The sequence below is a fragment of the Fundulus heteroclitus genome, chromosome 5 (assembly GCF_011125445.2).
Source record: "Fundulus heteroclitus isolate FHET01 chromosome 5, MU-UCD_Fhet_4.1, whole genome shotgun sequence".
Lineage (NCBI taxonomy): Eukaryota > Metazoa > Chordata > Actinopteri > Cyprinodontiformes > Fundulidae > Fundulus > Fundulus heteroclitus.
The window spans coordinates 33867613-33889184 of NC_046365.1; the positions used below are offsets into that span (position 1 = coordinate 33867613).

Consider the following 21572-nt stretch of genomic DNA (forward strand, 5'->3'; position numbering starts at 1 on the left):
AGATTCTCCCACCTGAGCTGCAGGATCTCTGGAGCTCCTCCAGAGATACCATAGGCCTTGTGGCTCCTTCTCTGGCTAATGCTCTCCTTGGCCTACTTTTCAGTTTAGGCGGTTTTACTGTCGTCTACACACAGACATTAATTATCAAGTAGGTGACTTAGATTTTATTTCTAGGTATCGGAGTCAAGAGGAGTCCAGATATGTGTACGCCACATTTTCATATTTCTTTTTGCAAAAACTGCTTAAAACTGTAGAATTTTATCTCCATTTCGCAATTAAGTACTGATTAGTTTTGGTTAATAACATGAAATCCCTACAAGCACACTGACTTTTATGATTGTAATTTGACAAAATAAGAAATAATTGACAGGATTGCACAAGGCATCAATTCATTAAGCTGTTGGAAAAGTAGAAAAGTATGCCATAGTAGATGAAGAGAAAAGATTCAAAGAGTGACATTAGGTTTAAATTATACATTTATTCTGATGACAGCTGTACAGGAATGCATTGTCACAGCAGAAACACCCAACTAAACCCAACCATGACACAACAGCCGTCACAACACATCCAGAACTCAACCATGAATACACAGGCTCAAATCAGCTCGGCTCCATTCAATGTTTAACGTCATCAGGATTATCATCATAGTTATTATTATTATCAATATTATTATTGTTATTCACATAGAACTGTCTCTCAAATATATCTCTGTTTTCAAAGAGCATAAAAATACAAGTGGACTCTTCACTGGGATGAAAACGGGTCTGGGGGGAAATCACTGAAAACGGGGAACTCTTGGAAGAGTGGAGCCAACTTATTACAGCTTATAGCGTTTACAGAGGGGCTGCAGACATAGTGGATTTCATTTTAAGGGTTATACAGGACTCACAAATCAACTGAGAGGCTACTTACTGACAAAACCGACACAGAGGGGGTTTAAAAGAGACCAGAAACAATTTAGTAGACAGCAAGAAAACCAAAAGAAAATAAAATAATCTATAAAGAAGACTACGAAGGCACAGAGATTTGCAGATTAACCAAATTAGACACTAATTTAAAATAAAGGTGGGCAGAAAGAAGTCGGGGAGATTCAGGGCAGCTTCACTAACCGACAATAGAGGGAGCTCTAACAGCTCAAATATCCAGGTCTACTATAAACTATGTGTCTCTTTTTTTTTACTGGATGTACTATATAAAGCATTGAAATATAGGAGTATCTTCTGAAAACACCTTTTCACTGCAGCAGGACACAGGGATATACCACATGAGTGTGTGTGTGTGTGCCTTTGCATGTTTCTCTCATGAATCAATCCTTCCACACATGATAAAACACCAACAACACCAGCAATATTTAAACCAATGTAAGTCCCCGCCAATGTGAATGTGTGTGTGTGTGTGTATACTCTTGTTTGCGTGCCTTAGAAATTTATGGATACAGATGCGTTTGTCTGATCGATCCAAGTGGGAAAAGGAGGAAACTGACCCAAGCGTATAAGCAGGGACTACGCACACTCGAAACGACAATAAAGCCAACGATAACAGCAACGGCACCAACGACAACATGAACAGAGACGACACGCTGGGGGGTGGGGTGGGGGGGATCCTCAACTCATACAGAGGAGAAATGGAGGCTACAATTCATCTGGAAAAACTCTTTTCAGATTTGAGGACTCAGACAGCAGCCTGTCATTCTATGTGCTTTTTTTTTTCTTCTTAAAAATCCGTCTGCTTTCTTTCAGGTTATCAATCTGCCTGTCAAGACTTTTTATGTGCTTGATTTTGTAAGCAATATGCTTATCGGGTTTTGTCTCTGAGTCCGCCCATTGCAAACTGTCCTGGTTAGATTGCACAGATAAAAGGTTAAGCGAAGTGATTGTGCTTCTCGGTGCACGCAGCCGTCTGAGGCTGGACAGAGGCGTCGTCGTCTGGGCTGCGGAGGTGAGAGGTTGTGTGGGAGCAGCATCCTCGCAGCAGAAGAAGGAGCAACAAACAGCGCTCCCCCCTCCTCGGTACCTGCACGAGGGTACTCGGGAAGCTCTTACAAAAAAAAGGAGGGACAAACTCTCAAATTTTGCACTCTGTGAAAAAAGGCCAGCATTTAACGTAGGGAATGACTTCTTCGTACACCTACACACGATGAGGGGGGGGGGGGAGAGAAGGAGAGGCCCTGTTGGGAAAACAAAAAATCTGTGGATGGAATATCAGTCCAGCATGGCGTCCAGCTGGTCTGCCAAGTCGTCAAACATGCTCCCGATGTCGTCCAGGATGGAGACTGTTGCTTTTTTGCTGGAAACAGAAACGAGATGGGAAACAAAATTAGAAAAGCTCCACGAGTAATTAAAAGATAGCCGTAAAATCAGAGCTTCGGCCCAATTATAATCTTTTCTAGGCTCAAATTTCCAGAGTTCTCATTCCTTTCAGAGAGAAAAGTTTATAGTAAATACATGAGAGATATTTCCTACAGTGGTCATAGTTCAAATAAAGGAGTTGGAAAAAGCCCAAATGAATGTATGAACCCAACTGCGGGCAGACTGTGTGTACTGGTGTTACAGCAACAGCCTTGGGTTTGTAAAATTATTCATCTCACATTGCAATTTTACATTACAATAAAAGTTAAAATAGTTTCTGCACATTTTTAAAACTGATATGCTCCCCTTCAATGTTGGTGTTAAGCATCTACTTCCATCTTTACTCCATAAACACTCACTCATTTGGCCTGTCCTCCTCTTTGATTTTATGCTCTACTGTCTGCAGAGCTGCAGCCAAGGAGGCGCTGGTCTCCTCCAAACGATGCTGGATTATCTCTTCTTGCACTCCTTCTTCTTCTTCTTGACTCTCCTCCTTTGCTTCTTCCCTCCTCAAAGGCTTCCTTTCCAGCTCACTCCGGTTTTCATCCTCTAGCCTCTTCCTCTCCTCCTCCTCCTCCTGTTCGGTTTTCCTCTGGTGCTCTTTCTCTCTCCTCCTCTCCTCTTCCTCCTCTGCCTCCCGCCCTCCCACCAAGTCAATGGAGAGGCCGGCAATGGAGGAGCGGGGAGGTTTGACAGGGTGCGGCGACGGAGTGGAGGGACTCTGGGCCGGAGAGGTGGATGTCAGAGGAAGTCCCGGAGAGAGAGAAGGAGCAGAGGGGGTGTCAGGGCCTGGGAGTGGGGCAGCTGCCAGAGGAGAGGAGGCTCTGGGTACTGGAGTGGGACTGCTTGCAGCCGGGCTAGTAGAAGCAGGGCTCGGACTCGCGGCAGCTGAAGACGCAACAGCTTTTCCTGGTTTGGGAGCCGTTGGAGGCCCGCGGGGTTTCGGGGATACCGGAGGAGGGACACGCTTTGGCTCTGGTCAGAGAAAAATAAAAGATTAAGTTCTTTAATACACAAATGTATTCCAAATCAACTCAATTTTTAAGTGGGCTTGGACATTAGTTGTGGCTCCTTTTTAAAGGTCTCTAAACATTTTTTGGGGGGCTGTTTCTTTTTTGTCCTTGTCCACATGTATCTCGTAAATAATTTCCTGTTAGATTATAAATAATTTCAAAATCTCATCTTAAAATTCATATAACCCAATGCAGCTTCCTAAATAAATCAGGATGAATTATTTTATTAAGAAACTAAGCACAGCCAAACGTTTTACACGAACGGTCCCTTGTGGAAAAACATGGCGGATGAGCAGGCGCTCCTTCTGGTGGAGGATCGTAAGCATAGACATCTTTATGATTTGGCCCATAAAGATCACCGTCATCAACAAACTGTTAACAAGTCCTGGTCAAAAACTGGCGTCACACTAGGAAGAAAGGAAGAGACTTCAAAATGTTGGAAAGAACCGTGGGTTCTATTTTTACGTGTAATGGGGTGTAGTAGCCTATGCTTGATGTAGGAGCACAACACTGCCCTCTAGAGTCCAGGAGAATAGTGCTGCTTCACAGGAAAAGCTGCGCAGAGCTTAAATCCTGGACTCAATCGGAATACCCTTATAGAGTAAGGACTCTTTAGCCAAAGCGGAAGTGATAAGTGCTGTCCGCATAGTGCAGTCAGTAAGAAAGGAGGTAGGAAAAGAAGCCTGTATGCCCCCTCATGTGGCTAGTTTTGCCTAGGAGCCCGTTCCTTACTGCCGCTAAGAACCCTTAAGGTATCCCCCATTTGCGTGGCATGATGTATAAGCACAGAGAGCATGCACTTTGTAGTTAATTTTCAGAAGGCTGTTGACTCATATCATCCATGTGTGTTTTGGCCACAATGAGTCAAAGGCTGTCTGAATTCGGCACAGCAATCCGAAGCTGCTTTCCTCCCCATGATAAGAGTTCTTACTGTTGACGCCGTGAAATGTCAAGGGACAGGAGCTAGAAGGTAGAAGCAATTATTAAGGGTATTCGGATGGAGCCCGGCCTTATGCTTGACGCATCTGAGAGGTCCGTGCGACCATATTACGTCATGTTGGCTTCCACGCCCGTCCGCGCAGCCAAAAGTTTCCACACCACGCACTTAGGAAAATTCCTAACCACAGTCACGTGGACAGTCATGTACATAAAATCATAGCGGACGAGCAAGCGCTCCTTCTGGCGGATGTTCGTAAATATAGATAAGTTTATGATTCAGCCCATAAAGATCACAGTGATCAACAAATTGGAAACAATTCCTGGACAGAAATCGGCGTCATTCTTGGAAAAAATTAAGAGGCTTAAATGTAGTTAAGATCTGTGTTTTCTGCTTCTACTTGTACTGGGGTGTAGTACTCTTGCCATAGGAGCACAACGCTTCTCTCTAGATTCTGGAATAGTGCTACTCCGGAGAAAAAGCCACATAGAGCATAAATTATGCAGATGTTGTGTTTGCACGTCTCATTTTCGTGTGGAACATTCGTGCGTCAAGCACAAACCAACTACTACTTTATTGCAATGGGTCAGATTAAGTTAGAAGATGACAGTAACTAGTCAGGGTTTCCTGAGACCAAATTCAATTTCAAGAGAAATGTTGTGAAATAAGATGTTATCATTCATCTATTGGTTACTAAACAGAAAAAGTAAACAACTAACCAAAATCCAAAGAAAAACAAAGACAATCAGAAAGCCTGGAGATCAATTGATCAAGATCAACTTAAAAGAAAACATGAAGGTCTGGCTTGGTTCTCACCAGGGCTCTGTGCTGGTTCAGTGTTTTCTGGCCCAGGTATGGGGACCCTTCTAGTCGGAGTAGGCGGGTCAGCCTGGGTCTTTCTCAGAGCCACAGTAGAAGGTTTGGGTGAGACCGGTGGCTTCAGAGACTTCCTGGCTTCCATCCACTCACAGGTCTCTCTGCCACTGTCCGTCCTGTCGGAGGCCTCGGACACCGGCCTCCGCCTCAGCACCACGCTGCCATTCTGCTGCGGCTCACCCACCTTTTTCCGGGTGCCGTCGGGGGAATTTGTTTGATTATTGCTGTGAGTGACGGATTCCGTTTGCTCTGTGGTGCGCGGTCGTCTGCGTATTGTTTCCGAGCCGGTTGTCATAGTAATTACGGTGGTAGCCGTTGATGCGGGGGCTTCAGAGTCTGCAGTCGGAGGACGAGCTTTCCTCCTGAGCGTCGCTGATCCGTCTGTGATCTCGGATGCCGAGGCGACGACGATGGAGCGAGGTCGGGGCTCTGGACGCTGCTGGGCTGGTTGTTGAGGTAACTGGTCAGAATGCTCGCCAGGGAGGATTTCATGTCCACTGATGGTCCTGCGGCGGTTTGAAACATCATCCTCAGATTCTCCCAGACCTCCAGCTCGTGCCTGGCGACGGAGCAGAGGGGGACTTGCCTAAAAAAGATACATGGTTATCAGAAAAATGTCTTGGATTAGGTTGGAAATGTAAAATGTGACGTTTTCACACACTTTACCTGTTGGACGTTGGTGCTACTTCCCATAGTTCTTGGCACCATTGAGGTTTCCAGCATGGCTGCCAGGCTGCGGACACTCCCAGAAGCCCCCTCTGATCTCTGAAGGCCAGCAGAGTCCTGAGCTCTTAAAGCTGCCCCCAAGCTGCCACAGTCACTGGCTCGCCTTTCTCGATAGGTCGGCAGCCCCAGAAGTCCCACCGCTTGTCCTTCACCTTCCCCGTCGCCGCCGGTGATGGAAGAACAGGACCGTTTAGGTGGCGTAGGAGGCCGCCCTTTTCGACGGGGCCGGAGGGTGACGGATGACTGGCTGCGGTTAACGGTGACGTCGTTAGGCGCAGGAGTATGCGTGGAGCTGCTTCGGCATACGGTGGCATATCGGGAGTCCGATTCCGAGCCGATGAGGCTGTGAGTCCTCCGTCGCTCCTCCTCCTCACACGGCAGCCGCAGCAGTGGTACCGATGCGTCGACGGCGGATGGCTGGGTGGACGGTCGGGGGCGTGCTCTGGGGTGGGAATGCGGAGGGGTTTGTGGCGGTGTCTGGGTCGGTGTGTGGGGAGGAGTCTGTGAAGATGTGAGACCCGGACGAGGTTTGGCCAGCGGGCTAGAGGCCCCCTCCCTCAGCTTCCTCGCCTCTCTCCGTGACTCTGAGGAAGTGCTCCCTGCTGGGCTGGAAGGAGCTGAAGTGGGACTCTGAGGAGGCTCAGAGCCACTTTCTCCTCTTTGTAGCTCCTTCAGTCTTTTTACTCCCAACATCAACTTCTTCTGATGTCCTGAGGGACAAGAGTTGTGTGATAGAGGATGATTTATTGTAAGATAAGAACAGATAAGAACGGTATTAACAACTCTGTAATCTTTCCACATTTTTTTCTTGTTACAACCAGAAAGTTCTTTGTGTTTTGTTCACATTCATCAGACTGTCATACTGTGTCTTTAGTGTGTGTATGAGTCTGTGTCTGTGTTACTCCTCATTCCACACACTTCTTTATCTGTGCGTTCTACATTACACCACAAATAAAGCCATTCTAGTCAATCGGCATTTCCCATAGGCTCCATGGTGCTACGGCATGGCAGAGAACCCTCCTCCGTTGTCCGGCAGAAATACGGACCGAGTCTATGTGTGACGGATGACGGCACGAAATCCGTCAATTTCTAAAAACCAGATGAGCCAGACAGGAAGTCAGGCGCAGGAAGTGTAAAGTGAATCCGATATCATTTTAAAATAAAGGAGGGAGGGGGGCGGGGCTGTCTGGATACATGGACTGATCCAGTTTGAACTGCTGCGCTGTACATTTTGCAATGAAAGGACGGACAAGAAACGCAGTCAGTGTGAAGCCGGCTTGAGATCTCGCTCTGAACAGAGGATCTTCAGCTGCTCACTGCACACCTGTGTGCAATCTCCTCATCAGTCCGCTCAGGATATTAGGAGCTGCAGGACCAGTCATCCTCGCCTGATGGTCAGCCTTGCCGGTAGACTCAAGCCTCCATGTGTTATGTCTTGCTTCTATTTCTTGAGTTTCTCTGTTTCTCAGTTAATTTTGTGAACAACAAAGAGGCTTGAATTGGAGGCAACCGGACTTCCGCTAAGTTTTTTCTGAAACGTTTCAACACCTATCCAGGAGTCTTTGTCAATTCTGGTGGCTCGCTCTGAGCAACCTGCAGTTGGAGCGCTGCGGTTTTAAAGGACATGGAGGCCCATCCTCGTAGGCGCATTCTCAGTCAGATGCAAAACAATGACCCACCCATCACTGTCCTGGGTCATTAGAGACTATTGGTTGTTGTGAGTGGAGTACTTGGTCACCTGAATCCTGATGAGATACTGATGTAATTTCTTTGTAACGTATTCTAGGACCGATCTGTAAACACGGGGGAGTTGGAAGGGAGTGGGAATTTTGTGACCAGGTTACTTTGGCTCAGCTCATTCCCATTAATGGGAGGTTTTTCTTCCCGTTAATAGGGAGTTTTTCTTCCCACTGTCGCTTCATGCTTGCTCAGTATGAAGGATTGCAGCAAAGCCATGTACAATGCAGACGACTCTCCCTGTGGCTCTACGCTTCCCCAGGAGTGAATGCTGCTTGTCGGGACTTTGATGCAATCAACTGGTTTCCTTATATAGGAAATTTTTGACCAATCTGTATAATCTGACCCAATCTGTATAATATGATTGAACTTGACTTTGTAAAGTGCATTGAGATGACATGTTTTATGAATTGGCGCTATATAAATAAAATTTAATTGAATTGAAATTGAATTCTGTGTACTCTCTGTGCCTCCTAGGTGGAAGTTATTACTGGCTTCCAGGTCAAACTCCTCATTCAAGCTATAATCCTCTCCTCAACAGTATTCGCTAGGAACTTGCTCCACGGTTATCAATTGCAGCTCCAACTTCCCCTACCGTCATCTCTCTGCCTGCTCTCCAACCCTCTGTCCATCCTCCATTGAAGAAAGCCAGATTTTTACCGTGCTCTCTCCGTCCCCAACCTACCACCAGGGACCCAATACCTCGCCAACTCTCGCCTTCAACTTTCAGAACCATAAGCAGTCAAATTCCTCACCCTCTCATCATCTTGATCATCTCTTACCCCGTCTAACTGATCCTCTCCTTTTCCAGACGACACAGAGCGGGCGTGTTTACCTTTTTTTATACAGAAATCTTGTTGCATTGTTTTTCAACTGTGATTTATTCTGCATGTGGGTCAGGAAACTATTACCAAACCTTACATTCATTTTCAGCTGCCTTTACACCCCTAAAAAATAAAATCCAGTGCAGCCAAATTGTTCCAGAAGTCATCTAATTAGCAAACAGAGTCCACTTTTGAGTAATTTAACTTCAATAAGATCCAGACGTTCTCTAAAGCCCTCAGCCGTATGGTAGAGAACGTTCCTAAAACAAACAGTGACTTGAAGACTAACCAGACAGGTTAGAGATGAAGTTAAAGCATAGTTAGACTATAACAAGTTTTGAAACCCACAGAGACGTGGCTATCCAACTTAACTGACAGGCCAGCCAAGGAAAGCACTAATTAGCAAAGCAGCCAAGAGGTCCATTTGTAACTCTGGAGAAGCTGCGGGAATCCACAGCTTAAGGGGGAGGATATGTTAATAGGACAGTGGTGTACTTTACAAACCTGGCCTTCATGCTGCAAGAGTGGCATTGCAAGAAAATTAAGTTTGCCCAAGCCATGCAGGGAGCAGAGCAAAACGGTGGAATGGGTCAGAGAAAACCCCCAAACTGAACTCATACAGAACATTGAAGCTTGTGGTTGTAACTTGACAAAATGTGAAAAGTTCTTGGAATAGAAAAACTTTTGCAGAAGAGTGTGTGTTGGGTTTACCAAGCTTAGAGATGCCAATCTCTTGCAGGTCTTCGAGGCTGATGTCTGAAACAAAGTCGATGTTTTCATATCCATTCTGGACAAGAACTTGGTAGTATTGGCTGAGACCGAGGTGAGAAAGCCAGTCTGCCAGGTTGGCCTAAATAAACCACAGAAATCATATATAGTTTACTGGACAGACAACGTGAGATAAAAAAACTACCAAAGTCTTACAAAAAAAACTAAAAAAAAAAAAACTCAGAACAACTGAATAAATGATTGATGTTACATAGTTTCAAAAAAGCCTGGATCTTCATAAAGAAAACAAAGTGGTACAAAACATAAGTGCAATACTGTAGCTGCTAAAAGCCATGTCCTCCAGGAAAAGCCTTACAGGTTTGTGATCAGGCAGCCAGTCTGTGGAGGGCAGCTTGCTGATTTCTGTCAGTAACTTCTTTCGATGTCCAGGCTTCATGACACCAATCGCCGTCAGGTCCTGAAACAGAAAGCCCACTTAGTCACATCAGGTCCCCACCATTAGCAGTGATGGGGCTTTTTTTTTTGGTAATATGTATGAAATCTGATGCCAGTTAGACGTTACTACATGAGTTGCACATGACATGCCTTGGAGAACATTTTGGTTAGTGCAACCACTAATGAGTGTCCACTGCCTTTAGGGTGGATTATGTCTGCTCCAGCATAAATAGGTGAACACATAGGCAACAGCACTAAAACCACACAGAAAAACATAAACTAAAGGACACATTCACAAGCCTATTGTGTGCAAACCAGTTAGTGCATCCATCTAATTCTCAAACTAAATGCTAAACAAGATTTGCAGCTTTTAAAGCTCTCTTAAGTAAAGTGGCCTCTCTACATTGAGACAGTTCACCAAGTCTTAAAGGTGCATAGCCACATTATGTATATGTCAGTAGCTCACTCTGGTTTCAGACGTTCTTATGACAGATTATCACATCCTGCTGGCGTATTAGTTGTTATTTTGGTGTTTTATGCTTTGTTTTTGCTCAATTTGTTAGTAAAGAAAGACCTTTGTGTATATTTATAGTAACAAAGGAAGTACGTCACTGCATGTGTGCAGCAGGGCATAAAACAAGGAAGTGGCTAACAGCTATTAGCATCTCCCAGTGAAACAAAGAAGAATGGTCCACAATCCATTGGGAAGAAATGCAAAAAAATAAATAAAAGATTCCAAGAGGAAAAGACTTAAATGTCGCCGGGAATACAGTATGAACGTTGGTGTTCACTGAAGCAAAAACTAAACCTGGTGAGGCTCAGACGTGACCGTAGAGTTGATTGATGGGAGTACATTTTTTGATACGAGGCTCTTAAAGTTGCTGTAGATCGATGTATTTCATTAATAACAGTTAGTCTTTGATCACGCCGGGCTGCTGCTTTACTGCGAGGCATTGAAGAGGGTCAGGCTCGGTCTGTTAGCCAAGCCCAGACCCCTTTTAAATGTATTAAGTGAAAACCTTATTTAGTGTTTCTGTACTCATCTTGACCTTTCAAAGGGTTTCCACATAAAATCCACAGTCCCTCAGCTGCACTCCTTACACTCACACGTTTAAACAGGGATATGCATATTGGTAGGAATAAGGGGACACCGACATGTGGTGCATGGAAACTGGAATCCAACTCACAACTTTCCATTTGCAAGATTTCTGACAACCCATTGAAAATAACAGATAGCACTGAAGGTCAGGAAAAAAACAGTGTTTTTTTTTATCCTGACATCCAATAGTGCAGCACATATTTGTGTACCATACATACACAACACTGAAAATGAATTTACACAAGGACCTACACAAATCTCAAACCAACAAACCAATAAATACAAAATTATCATGCTATGCTATTCAGACACTCTGTCTGCACCGATGAAGATTGAGAAAATATCTTACTCTGTTGTGGCGCAGTAGCACACTGTGCATCTTAAACCTTACATCCCAAGACAAAGACTATACAAAGCGTGGACACATCAACTAGCAATGCAGTCAACAAAATGCTCTTAAAATCTTTAAGACTTAAAAACAATGTTTTTACATAAACCAGCAGCTTTTATTCTGCCCCCTCTGTCTTTGTCACTAAAGTGAGTACAACTGCTACCCTAATCAAAAATAGGTGTATATTTCATGCGCCCTATCTGCGTCCGCCATATCTTTAGTGCAAAAATCAAGCAGCTAGCATATGCAAACGATGTGACGAAATCTAGCAAATTGAATTCCTTTGTGAATTTTCCCCAACTGTGATACCAGACGGGACCGTTCGAATGTGTAAAAACAGGTACACAAATAAAGCAAACAGGGAATGAAGAGTGATGACTGAGGCTCGGGACCCACAGCGTCGAGAGGAACAGGTAACACAGACACGAGGGCCGTGATGGCATGATCCGGGTCAGTGATGGATTGATGGAGGGGTGTTAGAGAAGCGCCACTGGTCATGACCTTACCTCCGGGGTCATGCGGCTAATGGTGTCTAGATCATATCCTGCTGTGAGGAAGTGAGTGGTGTAGAACTGCAGCTGAAACTCTCCCAGCCACGTCACCACTGCCTGCTTCTACAACACAAAACACAGGACACTACTGACTGCTCCCATAGGACGGCACAGCGTTCTTCTAGAGCACAGAAAAGACGGACCCGACAAGATACCCTCGTTTTAGGGTTTATTCAAGAACACGAAGAGCTAGCCAATCCTAACTACGTATAAAACACTTTTGCTTCGCCAGGTGATTGCAGCTGTTTAAACCTTAATTCTTGAACACACAGTGGTTATCCAACCCTCGGTTTCATCTGAGCAGCTGTCCGTGGGTGTCTCCGACTGTTGAGACAGCACGGTGGTGTGGGCGGACGGACATAAGGCGAGACAGCATCTGTCACTCTGCCTGTGACCATGGTGACACATCCTCATCCGTTCGAGTGCACCCACCGAGCCCCATAATTGTGAAGCGCATTTCTCCCGGTTCCCATCACCCAGTTCGAGAGAATCAGAGGCAAAGAGGTAAAAAGCATTTCGTCTTTGATCGTTACTCACTTTCCCATCATCTTCCTCGGTCTTGCGCTCGAAAGACCGCTGCTCGTGAACTGTGCGACTGGAGGAGCCTTGAGATAAATAGAGACAAGTGGGAAGAAAAGTAAAAAGATGACTGACCAACAGATTCAATGAATTAAGCTATGCATTTTCTATGCAAACTTTTCACTGATTATACCTGAACTAAACACATTGTAAGCATTATATTCCTTATGCAATGTCTCAGAGATTCATAGCACAGAACGACTCAAATGACAGAAATATAAATCGAAGTTGGGGATATGCATTTCTTCACTATTGCCAAAACCTTATATAGTTGACCTCTGAAATGTGCACACCCTAAACTAACCTGGTGTTTGATCAACCTTTTCATTCTGCAGTCAGTCATCTTTAATCAGAGTCTGTCTGTAGCACAATATCCTGACTGGTCAACATTTGCGGTCTTTAAGTGAATCACAGTAAATCCAGCTCAAAAAGTTCAACTATTGTTTCATCAGACCGCAACACAATCTCCCTGAAGATTCAGGGAGATTTAGGTCAGTTTTGTTTTTGTAAGAAACAGCTTTTGTCTCATGTAAAGCTCAATCAGTACAACCTGTCAGCCTCTGAATCTTTTCCATCTTTTCATGACTTTCATGATGGTTGTCGCATGTCCTCTCTGCTTTATGATGGCTGTCTTCAATGTGCCATGGTATGTTAATAATGAAGACAGGAATTTTATTGACTGATTCCTTCTTAGTAAAAGGATTTAGATGAGAAAATTTAAGGAAAATCCAACCAGGACTGGTAATTGAAGGCAGATCTAAACTCGAAAAACGGAATGCTGCAAATTAAACCAAAAGATGCTTCAACAGAGTATTAGTTTATGGGTGTGCACACTTATGCAACAAGATAACAAGATTTGTTTCTCATCAATGTTTCTCATCAAATGATTAATGATTGTTACTAATAAAAAAAAGATTTCCTCTCCCTTTCTATTGATTTTTGTTTAACTGTGTTTTGCTGTTAATGGATGTAAGCAATTAAAGCTCGGGTAATCAAGATAAATGTTTTGTCTTGGCGAGAACAAAGCTTACCAGATTCAGATTTTCTCAGAAACACAAATGCAGATTTTCAGAACAATATAGATTCTGGTTAATAATTCAAAGCTGTAAAAGTACTAAGGTGTATCTTAAAGATGCATTTTAACACGCAGGGTTTCTATGTTTTTTAAGACACAACCGTCCACATGGCTTTATGTTCATTTTAAAATTGAACAAATATTAAACTTGACATTGTGTCCAAGGCAGGTGTTTCTGCCGTCGGCAGGCTATAAATACCAGACCTGGAAAATCTAGAAACTTGGAAGGGACGGAGAAAGGAAGGGCACAAGAAAGGAAGCAAGGATTTGACTAAGGAAATAAGGATACAAGAGAAAAAAGATGGAGAGATGCAAGGAGGGACAGAAGGAAAGAAGTAATGACAGAAGGAAGGCCAGAGGGAAGGAGGAAAAGAAGAACACAAGAAAGGAAGGGAGGTAGGTAGGGTATACACAAAAGAAAGGAAGGTAATATGGAAGTAAATAAGAATACAACTTGGACATAAAAGGAAACAATGAAGGACGCGTGGAAGGGCATAAGGAAGGAAGGTAGTAAGGACACATGAAAGACACAAGCAAGGGGAGAAAATTAAACAAGGAACAATTCAAGGAAGGAAGAAGTGAAGGATCCAATATTTAGACAAAGAAAAAGGGAATAAAGTCTGGAATCACAAATGTTCCATCTTCTAATTTTCTTCTTCAGTACTTATCCAAAAAAAAAAAGAAAACAGTGAAATCAAATTTGAGAGTTTTTTTTTTTTAGAATTTTCCAGGCCCTAAATATCTGTAATCTCTTTTCACTTAAAGTCATTTGAGCTCCTTCCCTGCTTTGCTGAGGCATGTTTGCCACTGCTGTTGAAGCTTAAAAAGCCCAGATTGCTTCAGAGCAGATGTATCTGAAGACTTGTCTACACGATAAAGCGGCTGTTATTAATAAAACATTAAAGTGCAGAAATATAAGAGGCGAGGAGGGCAGTGCTGCTGGTGTCTGATGTGAACAGACAGGTGGTCTTTAGACAGTCAGTCTGAATAAAAGCGAGATAAAGCCGAAAGCCCAGAGGGAACTCCTGAACAAGGCCTTGATCACTCTGAATTGTCATCACTGTAAAATAAACATTGCATTTCATTTAAATTGACGATGCTTGTTGCTCTCTATACACACAAACACAACCGCCGTGTGTTCAAAGTGCAACATTCAAAGACGTGACTGTGCTCAGATGACGACGCGTGCTCACTCGCTGACTGCTCGACCGACTGCGACTGCTCCAAGAGATGCTCCTTCGCTTTCACCGACTGAGAAAGCACAGTGGCCAGGAGCTGAAACACAACAAACACACACACGCACACACGCATCAGCAGACACGCAAAAAAATTAAAATAAAAAAACGTTTAGTTCAGCGTAGTCGTACAAATGCCAGAGGTGATTTGAGTTTTAGCAAACAAGGAGGAAGGCATTCTGGTATGTAACCCTCCACCTATAAAACTCTGTTTAGGAGTCTGCAATGGAGAAGCTAAAAAAATGTTTTACATCACTTTTCAAAAACGGATTCTTTACACAAAGTAATTACATTACATTAGGAATAATAGGAATCCCATGCCTTGCAAAAAACAAATATCCATAGCTCTTTTTTATTGGGATTAGATGCAATAGACCAGGAGTCGGCGACCTTTACGATCCAAAGAGACATGTTTGCCCTCAGTCCAACTCAATAAAACTCAGCTAGAGCCACTAATGTCGCATGACCTTTTGAAAAACCATGACTTATGAGTTTTGAAAAAATATCCACTGTAGGAAATGTCTTGTCATTTATAAGGAGCCATAACTCTACACTGCAAAAACGGATCTAAAAATAAGTAAAATATTCTTAAAGTTAGTGTATTTATTCTTGATTTGAGCAGGTAAATAAGATTATCTGCCAACGGAATGAGTATTTTGAGCCCTAAAATAAGATAATTAGACATCATGCACTTAAAATAAGATGATGGCGATAAATTGTTTCTATTTTAAGTGCAAAAATCTCATTCCATTGGCAAATCATCCTATTTACCTGCTCAAATCAAGGACAAATGCACTAATTTTAAAGAAAATTTTGAAAATTTTATTTATTTCTAGTTCTGTTTTTGCAGTGTACTTCCATTTTTAGGTTGCAAAATAAAGGAAAACATAAAAGTGTTGTGTAAATGCAATGCAAACATTAAATAAAAAACAATCCAAAACCTCCATTTGTTTTAATATCTGTACTTAAAAACATGAGTTGGTTATTTATAATTTTTAGCCAAAATTATTAAGAGCCACTTGTGGCTTTGGAGCCCCAGCTTGCAGACCCCTGCAACAGAGCCACACAAAATGGCAACCAATCGTCACGTGGAAGAAAAATTATGCTTTTTGACATTTTTTCCAAATGAAAATCTGAAATGAGACAGGTCAGCGGTAGTGTGGTAGAAAATAAAAAGTTGGGATAATAAAACAACATCCAGTGATGTGAAATGAATCTGTTCAACGCATCTTCTGAAAATGGAGAGCAGGGGTGGTATGTTTTGCCCAGAGCAGCCCCTTAGGTCAAAATAAAAAAAGTTATCTGAGTATAGTGCACTGAAAGCATTTACTTTTGCTTGTTTGCATGTTTAGTCTGTAGCAATAGGCAACCCCTTGTAGTGTGAACAGTCGGGGTACTGTAAGAAAATCCTGCTGTATTGCATTAGTGGCGGACGACACTGAAACTGGTCTCAGATATACAGCTTCTGATTTAATATTTAGTCATTTTAAATGAGTCTAAAATCCATTTGACCACCTCAAGGTTGAAAATATGAGACATTTAGACTAGTGAGACCTCATCGAAATTGCTCTATCTGAACAAAACAAAGCTTGTTTAAACACAATGACATTTTTTAATCCTAATTCAATTTGTGAAAAATAACAAAGGCTTTTGATACTACCTTGACATCTGTCTGTCTGTCTAAATTATTATTATTATTATTTTAATTCTCAGTGTTTCTCCAATTTACATCATGAACATGTTTTTGCAGACATAAATTAAAATCTACCAAGACATGACTTGTCCACCAAAACCGACGGGAGAAGAGAAGCAGCCCTCACCCCAAGTCTGGAGGAGCTGCAGCGATCCGCAGCTCAGGTGGAAGAATCTGTCTACAGGATAAATATCAGCTGTGCACAAAAAAAACAGGCCTGTATGGAAAAGTGGCTTTCTTTCAACGCTGAAAGGAAGATGGGTCAAATTGTCCTCTTGAGTTAGAGGCCATCCTTGTCAAGCCTAATAGTGTCATGATTTGCAGTTGTCAAGGACCAACAGTGCAGCGAACACGCACGGCACTTCAGGTAAGGTTGTAACCAGATAAACCAACATGTTAACGAAGGTTAACGAAGCATCCAGTGAAGACTGAACAGAAACCAGGAACTTAAATATGCTGGGCAATAATCATCTGGAGGTGTGAGATAATCAACAGAGATACATGCAGAGGGGAAGGCAACTAGGGTGGGAAACCAGAAGGGCATGAAACACCGGTAAACTATACACACACCAAGCTAACTGAAAGATGCACCATCCAAGGAACCTAAAAACTAATAACCAAACAACATAGCATTGTGACAAATTGAGAATCCGTGGCAGTACTTTCAAACTGATTTTCACAGACTCTCTGCATCCAGTCTGAACGACCTTGAGCTGTTTTGCAAATAATGAGAACAAGCCTCAGTCGGTGTGCAAATCCAGGACAGAAATACCACAAAGGACTTGCAGCTGTAATAATGAAAGGTGATTTGACACATTTACTCAGGAAGCCGCGTGCAAATACACACCATAATTGTATTGTTTAGTTTTTGAAACAGATTTTTATTTTACAAATGTACCATGTTTTGTTTTGTTGTCGTTTTTATTCCACTTCAAAATGATGTACTTTATTGAGTGTAATAATGCTAGAAAAAGACCAAACACTATAAAAAGTTTAGCAAGGAACTATATGACAGAGAGAATATTTCTATAAATAACATGCAAAACTCATACATTTCAATAAACTTAATAAATGGAAAACTCCGTATATATAACTTAACTATTTTTTTAGGTGTGAGTGTTGCAAGTTGCAAGTTATAGGTCAGATTTAATCTTGCAAATTCTAAGTGCAGACATGGCGTCATAACTACTTTCACTTTTAAGCTTTATCACATTTTAATCTGTCAACTGTGCAGAACCGTTACCACAACGGAAAATAAAATCTTTTTTTTTTTTTTTACCCTTTTAAAATACAGCTCTGTCTTTCTGAGCGGTGGGAATTCAACCTACAAAATTAGAGTTAAACCAAAAGTGAAAGAAAAAAACCAAAATGCACCTGGTTTGAACGTTGAAAAAAAGGTGATGCTGCTCCCTCCGACGGAAAAACAACCTGAAGCAGGATGTGTAGCTGCGGTTAACACGGTAAACACAGTTCTGTTTGCTTCCTGAAAATGTTTTGCTGTTTCCAGGAAACGGCTTGCCTGTTGTTTTAGTGAAAGTTAAAAGCAGAAGTGTGGTAAAAACCGGTGCACGCTCAGGAGGCCTCTCACCTTGACCCCCTCGGATTGTGCGTGCAGCCCCGGAGCGTTGAGGCCGTGAGTGTTGAGGCCCGGCGTGGGGGCCGGGTGAGGACTCGGGGCCGGTGTAGTCAGGACATGGGTGTTTCCGGATCCCTGCAGGCTGCTGGTGGAGCGGACGCTGCCCAGGCTGCACACGCTGCCACTGCGCTCGCCACCTTCAGACGTTAACACCAACACGACTGAGCAAAGGTCCTCCAAAAAAAAGCCAGACTTTTCTGTAATCTTTCAAAGTGGCGCTGTGTGACTGACCAGCTTTAAAGATTTACTTTGGACTTTGGCCGCGTTTTTGCTCATTTCCAGTAAAGTATCTGGATATTTTGAGTAGAAAATGCCGACCCACCATTATGCACAGCTTGACGATAAAAAGTAAATACGATTTTGGCACTTGTTGAACGCTAAGTGCACTGTTCAAGTTTAAAAAGAGAAACAAACTGTTATGCTTGGAAGGATTTTAAGGTAGCTGAAGGATGATTATCAGGGACACACAGGCTGCCAAATTACCCTCTGCAACCAAACAGCGATGAAGAGTCAGACAGTAGCAGTAATTCAAACTATCACGAGGATTTGTGCAGAGGGTTGAGCGATAGCGATGAGGAAAACAGCACAGTCCTTGGAGGTTAGCCGCTTATTTGCCGATAAACTAAAATTAAAGGCTTGTGATTCTCATTTGTTGCAGTTTCAAATCATTCATTTCGTTTTTAGTAAATGTGTTGATTTACAAAGAAGCAGCCACTTTCAGTCCAGGATAACCTTCTATTATTTTTGGCTCCATGCACCAGGCGGTCTTGGAAGAAGCTCAGGAACCAGATTTGAACCCCTCTAAGCCTCCAGATGTGTGCTATCAAACAACCTGGCAGTTGTGCTCAATGGGTCTCTGGACGAACACATAGCAGATTAAAGAAAATACGTATCTTAAAAAAACATTCCAAAGTTCTAACCAAGCCAAATTAAATCATTAGGAGAGTAAACACATCAGCCAAGACGCAGAGTCCATTCAATGCGGAAAGTTCCTCTAGATCTTGTTCAGTTCAACAACAGCTGCAAGATGAAAACTGTTTTTGTGAATTTTTATGGTGTTGTCCATTTTATTAGTTTCAATTCTGCCGTATGAATCATAACGAAAACACTCCTATGCCCAGGGGTGAACCAGGTTTGTGTCAACACATACCAGACATCTTGCATCCTGAGATATTTTGACTCCAGCAGCCTGAAGAAAAGAAACAACCTGCTCCCACATAACTTTACTGACTGAGTAAGTATGCGTCAATCACAGACATAAAGTCAGATAAAGTTTTGTGCAACACAAGTTACACATATAAAGCAAGAATAAAGAACCACAAAGAAAGCATGACTTTAAAGCCTTGCAGACAAAAACTTTTTTTTTAACAACTCTAACGTTCATTGAGTCAACAAAGCCAGAGTTGCAGCGGCAGACTGCTCCACAGTTTAGGAGCTGCAGACCTAAAGGTCCTGTCCTCCTTTAGTCTTTAGAGGAACAACCAGCAGATTCTGGACTGCTCCATTCATTTCCTGTTTCTGAAAGAAATACTGTTTCTCTGCTGTAAACTGGATGTTGAGGCGTGGTTCTTTTGACTCTGATTTGAGAACGTTCCTAATTTCCAAGAAAACACTGGACTGTTGGAGTAAAAGAGAAAAGGAAGACAAATGCAGCTAAAGTCCAAAGAAAAAAAACTTTCAGAAGGTCTGGAGAACTGACACAACTTCAAAAGATTACAAGAAAGACTGGATCTTTACCAAGCAGAGTATAAAGATGTTTATTTGTAGGTAACACAGAAGGCCACTGTAGAAATTAAAATCTCTTCCACACAGAGCTATGAGCTTACCTGCCACCGGTTTGCGTAGGACCCAGATGTCCTCGCTGGTGCTGCTCTGATGTCCTAAAGTGGGCGAGCCCTGCGGACTCAGCTCTGCAGTGCGAGATCCTGTCAAATGTGCACATATACACACTTTTTACAGCAACCGAGGAACATCTCCAAAGCCTTTCTGAGGTCAGCTTCTACTAATCAGCAGGAATGTTTCTATGACAATGAGCGCGATGCATATCTACACATAAAGCCGCTCACCTATACAACCACTGGAAGCTACACAGCCACCCCTAAAGCTTCGGGTTTCAAACAACCATCCTGACCCGGCTCAGCCAGTATTTATTAAATGTCAAATGATTTCAGAATGTATCTCCTCTAAGTCATTACCTTTAACGACAATCAGACCTTTAGGTTCCCTTTGTGACGCTTTGTTAACACCCAAACAAACGATGTAGACGAGGTGAGAGATACCGCCATCCCTGTTCTACACGAACAACCGGACAGCTGGCGAAACATTCACTGAAACTAACTTCAGCGTTTTCTCTCTGTTTTAATAATGAATCAGAAATGTTGCATCTGTCTAAGATAACCTACTGCATGTGATGAGTGCTGATACGGTTTCCAATTATCTCACTTTAACATTAAACCACACTTATACTGTATAATAACACATTCATGTGGAGTTTCATGTAAAATACAGGAAAAAATAAAGTGCAAGTCAATTGTTTCAAGTGTAGCGAGCTGCTTTCTACGATCTTGACTGGTACTGTGCAGAAGATGACCTCTTAATAATGTAAAGAGCACAGCGCAAAGGTTTAAACCATGCCTACGTTTGTCATGTTTCAGAGTTTCTTCCAGTTTGCTGAACTGGTCTTGATCAACAGATTTCTGGGTGCTCTGATGGTCTTTAAAATATTTTCTTTGGCTGCTTTTTTTCACTAATTTTTAACTCCTTCCTGACTTTGATAGCCAGTTGAGCTCCGTTTGCTTAAAAAGGAGTGAAGTTGACAAATGAAGGACAATAGAACTAGATTCTGACCTAAAAGTAAGGCCGACCCTCAGCCACAGTATCTGAAATCATTATGATTAAACAAACATCATGTTTGACAGAAACCAGGAAGAAATCCAGCAGGAATGCATCGTCCTTCAGTCGATGCAGCAGCTTCTCCGCTAAGATGCTGGGAATCACCTTGATAATGCTGAAACATTGTTTTCTTTCTGCCATGCTTCATATTTTTGATATTTTATGACAACTGGACATTTCGTTCCGTTATAAATGGTGCAGACCGCACCTCAATCTGCACTAATCTTGGGGGGGATTTTATTTTTTACCTGGGATAAAAATTAATCGTGTAAGTCATTTTCTTAAACCTAGTTATTGGTCACCCGTAAGGAAAATTTGTCATTGTTATATGACTTTAAGATAAAAAGTAACATCAACCAGCAGGAGGATGCTCATAACTATTTTGGTTTGGGTTGAGATTTCAGATTTTTTTTTAAAAAGTCGACTGACACCCAAATAGGGGTTAAAAACCACAATCAGGTGTAATTATATAAAGATCTAGAGTCATATAAAATTATAATTAAAATATTTATATATAAATATTAATATATTATTTTTATGAAAATGTATGTCCATAATGAATCAAAACACTCAATTTAGACCTATTTTAGGTCTGTTGGAATTACCGAAATAATTTATTAAATGCAAGAACAATGAGAGTAGGATTATTTTTTCACAATAATTTATCACTTTCTTCATATTTGGACGTTTATATACACTTAGATCACTATGCCTTTTAAACGGCCAGATGATGGAAGCTTCTGATAGATTAATTTACAACATTTGAGTTTATTTGAGACGCACCAGTCGATGTTTT

At 42.4% G+C, this 21572-nt stretch overlaps 1 protein-coding gene across 3 annotated transcripts in view; it reads right to left on the bottom strand.

Annotated features, from left to right (window-relative positions):
* Nucleotides 1-458: 458 nt before the first annotated feature.
* Nucleotides 459-21572, bottom strand: part of si:dkeyp-9d4.3 (caskin-1) — a 71316-nt gene continuing 50202 nt past the window's right edge. For 2 of the 3 annotated variants that reach the window (XM_012873872.3, XM_012873870.3), the window contains 11 exons: nucleotides 19711-19809; nucleotides 17837-18021; nucleotides 14514-14595; nucleotides 12204-12271; nucleotides 11622-11729; nucleotides 9546-9647; nucleotides 9173-9311; nucleotides 5841-6610; nucleotides 5115-5760; nucleotides 2708-3323; nucleotides 459-2286 (listed from right to left, as the gene is read on the bottom strand). In XM_012873872.3, the coding sequence (XP_012729326.2) occupies nucleotides 2202-2286; nucleotides 2708-3323; nucleotides 5115-5760; nucleotides 5841-6610; nucleotides 9173-9311; nucleotides 9546-9647; nucleotides 11622-11729; nucleotides 12204-12271; nucleotides 14514-14595; nucleotides 17837-18021; nucleotides 19711-19809 (2900 nt within the window). In that variant the 3' untranslated portion in view covers nucleotides 459-2201. The remainder of the gene's footprint in view (nucleotides 2287-2707; nucleotides 3324-5114; nucleotides 5761-5840; nucleotides 6611-9172; nucleotides 9312-9545; nucleotides 9648-11621; nucleotides 11730-12203; nucleotides 12272-14513; nucleotides 14596-17836; nucleotides 18022-19710; nucleotides 19810-21572) is intronic. The other variant, XM_021322226.2, reaches the window with a different exon arrangement.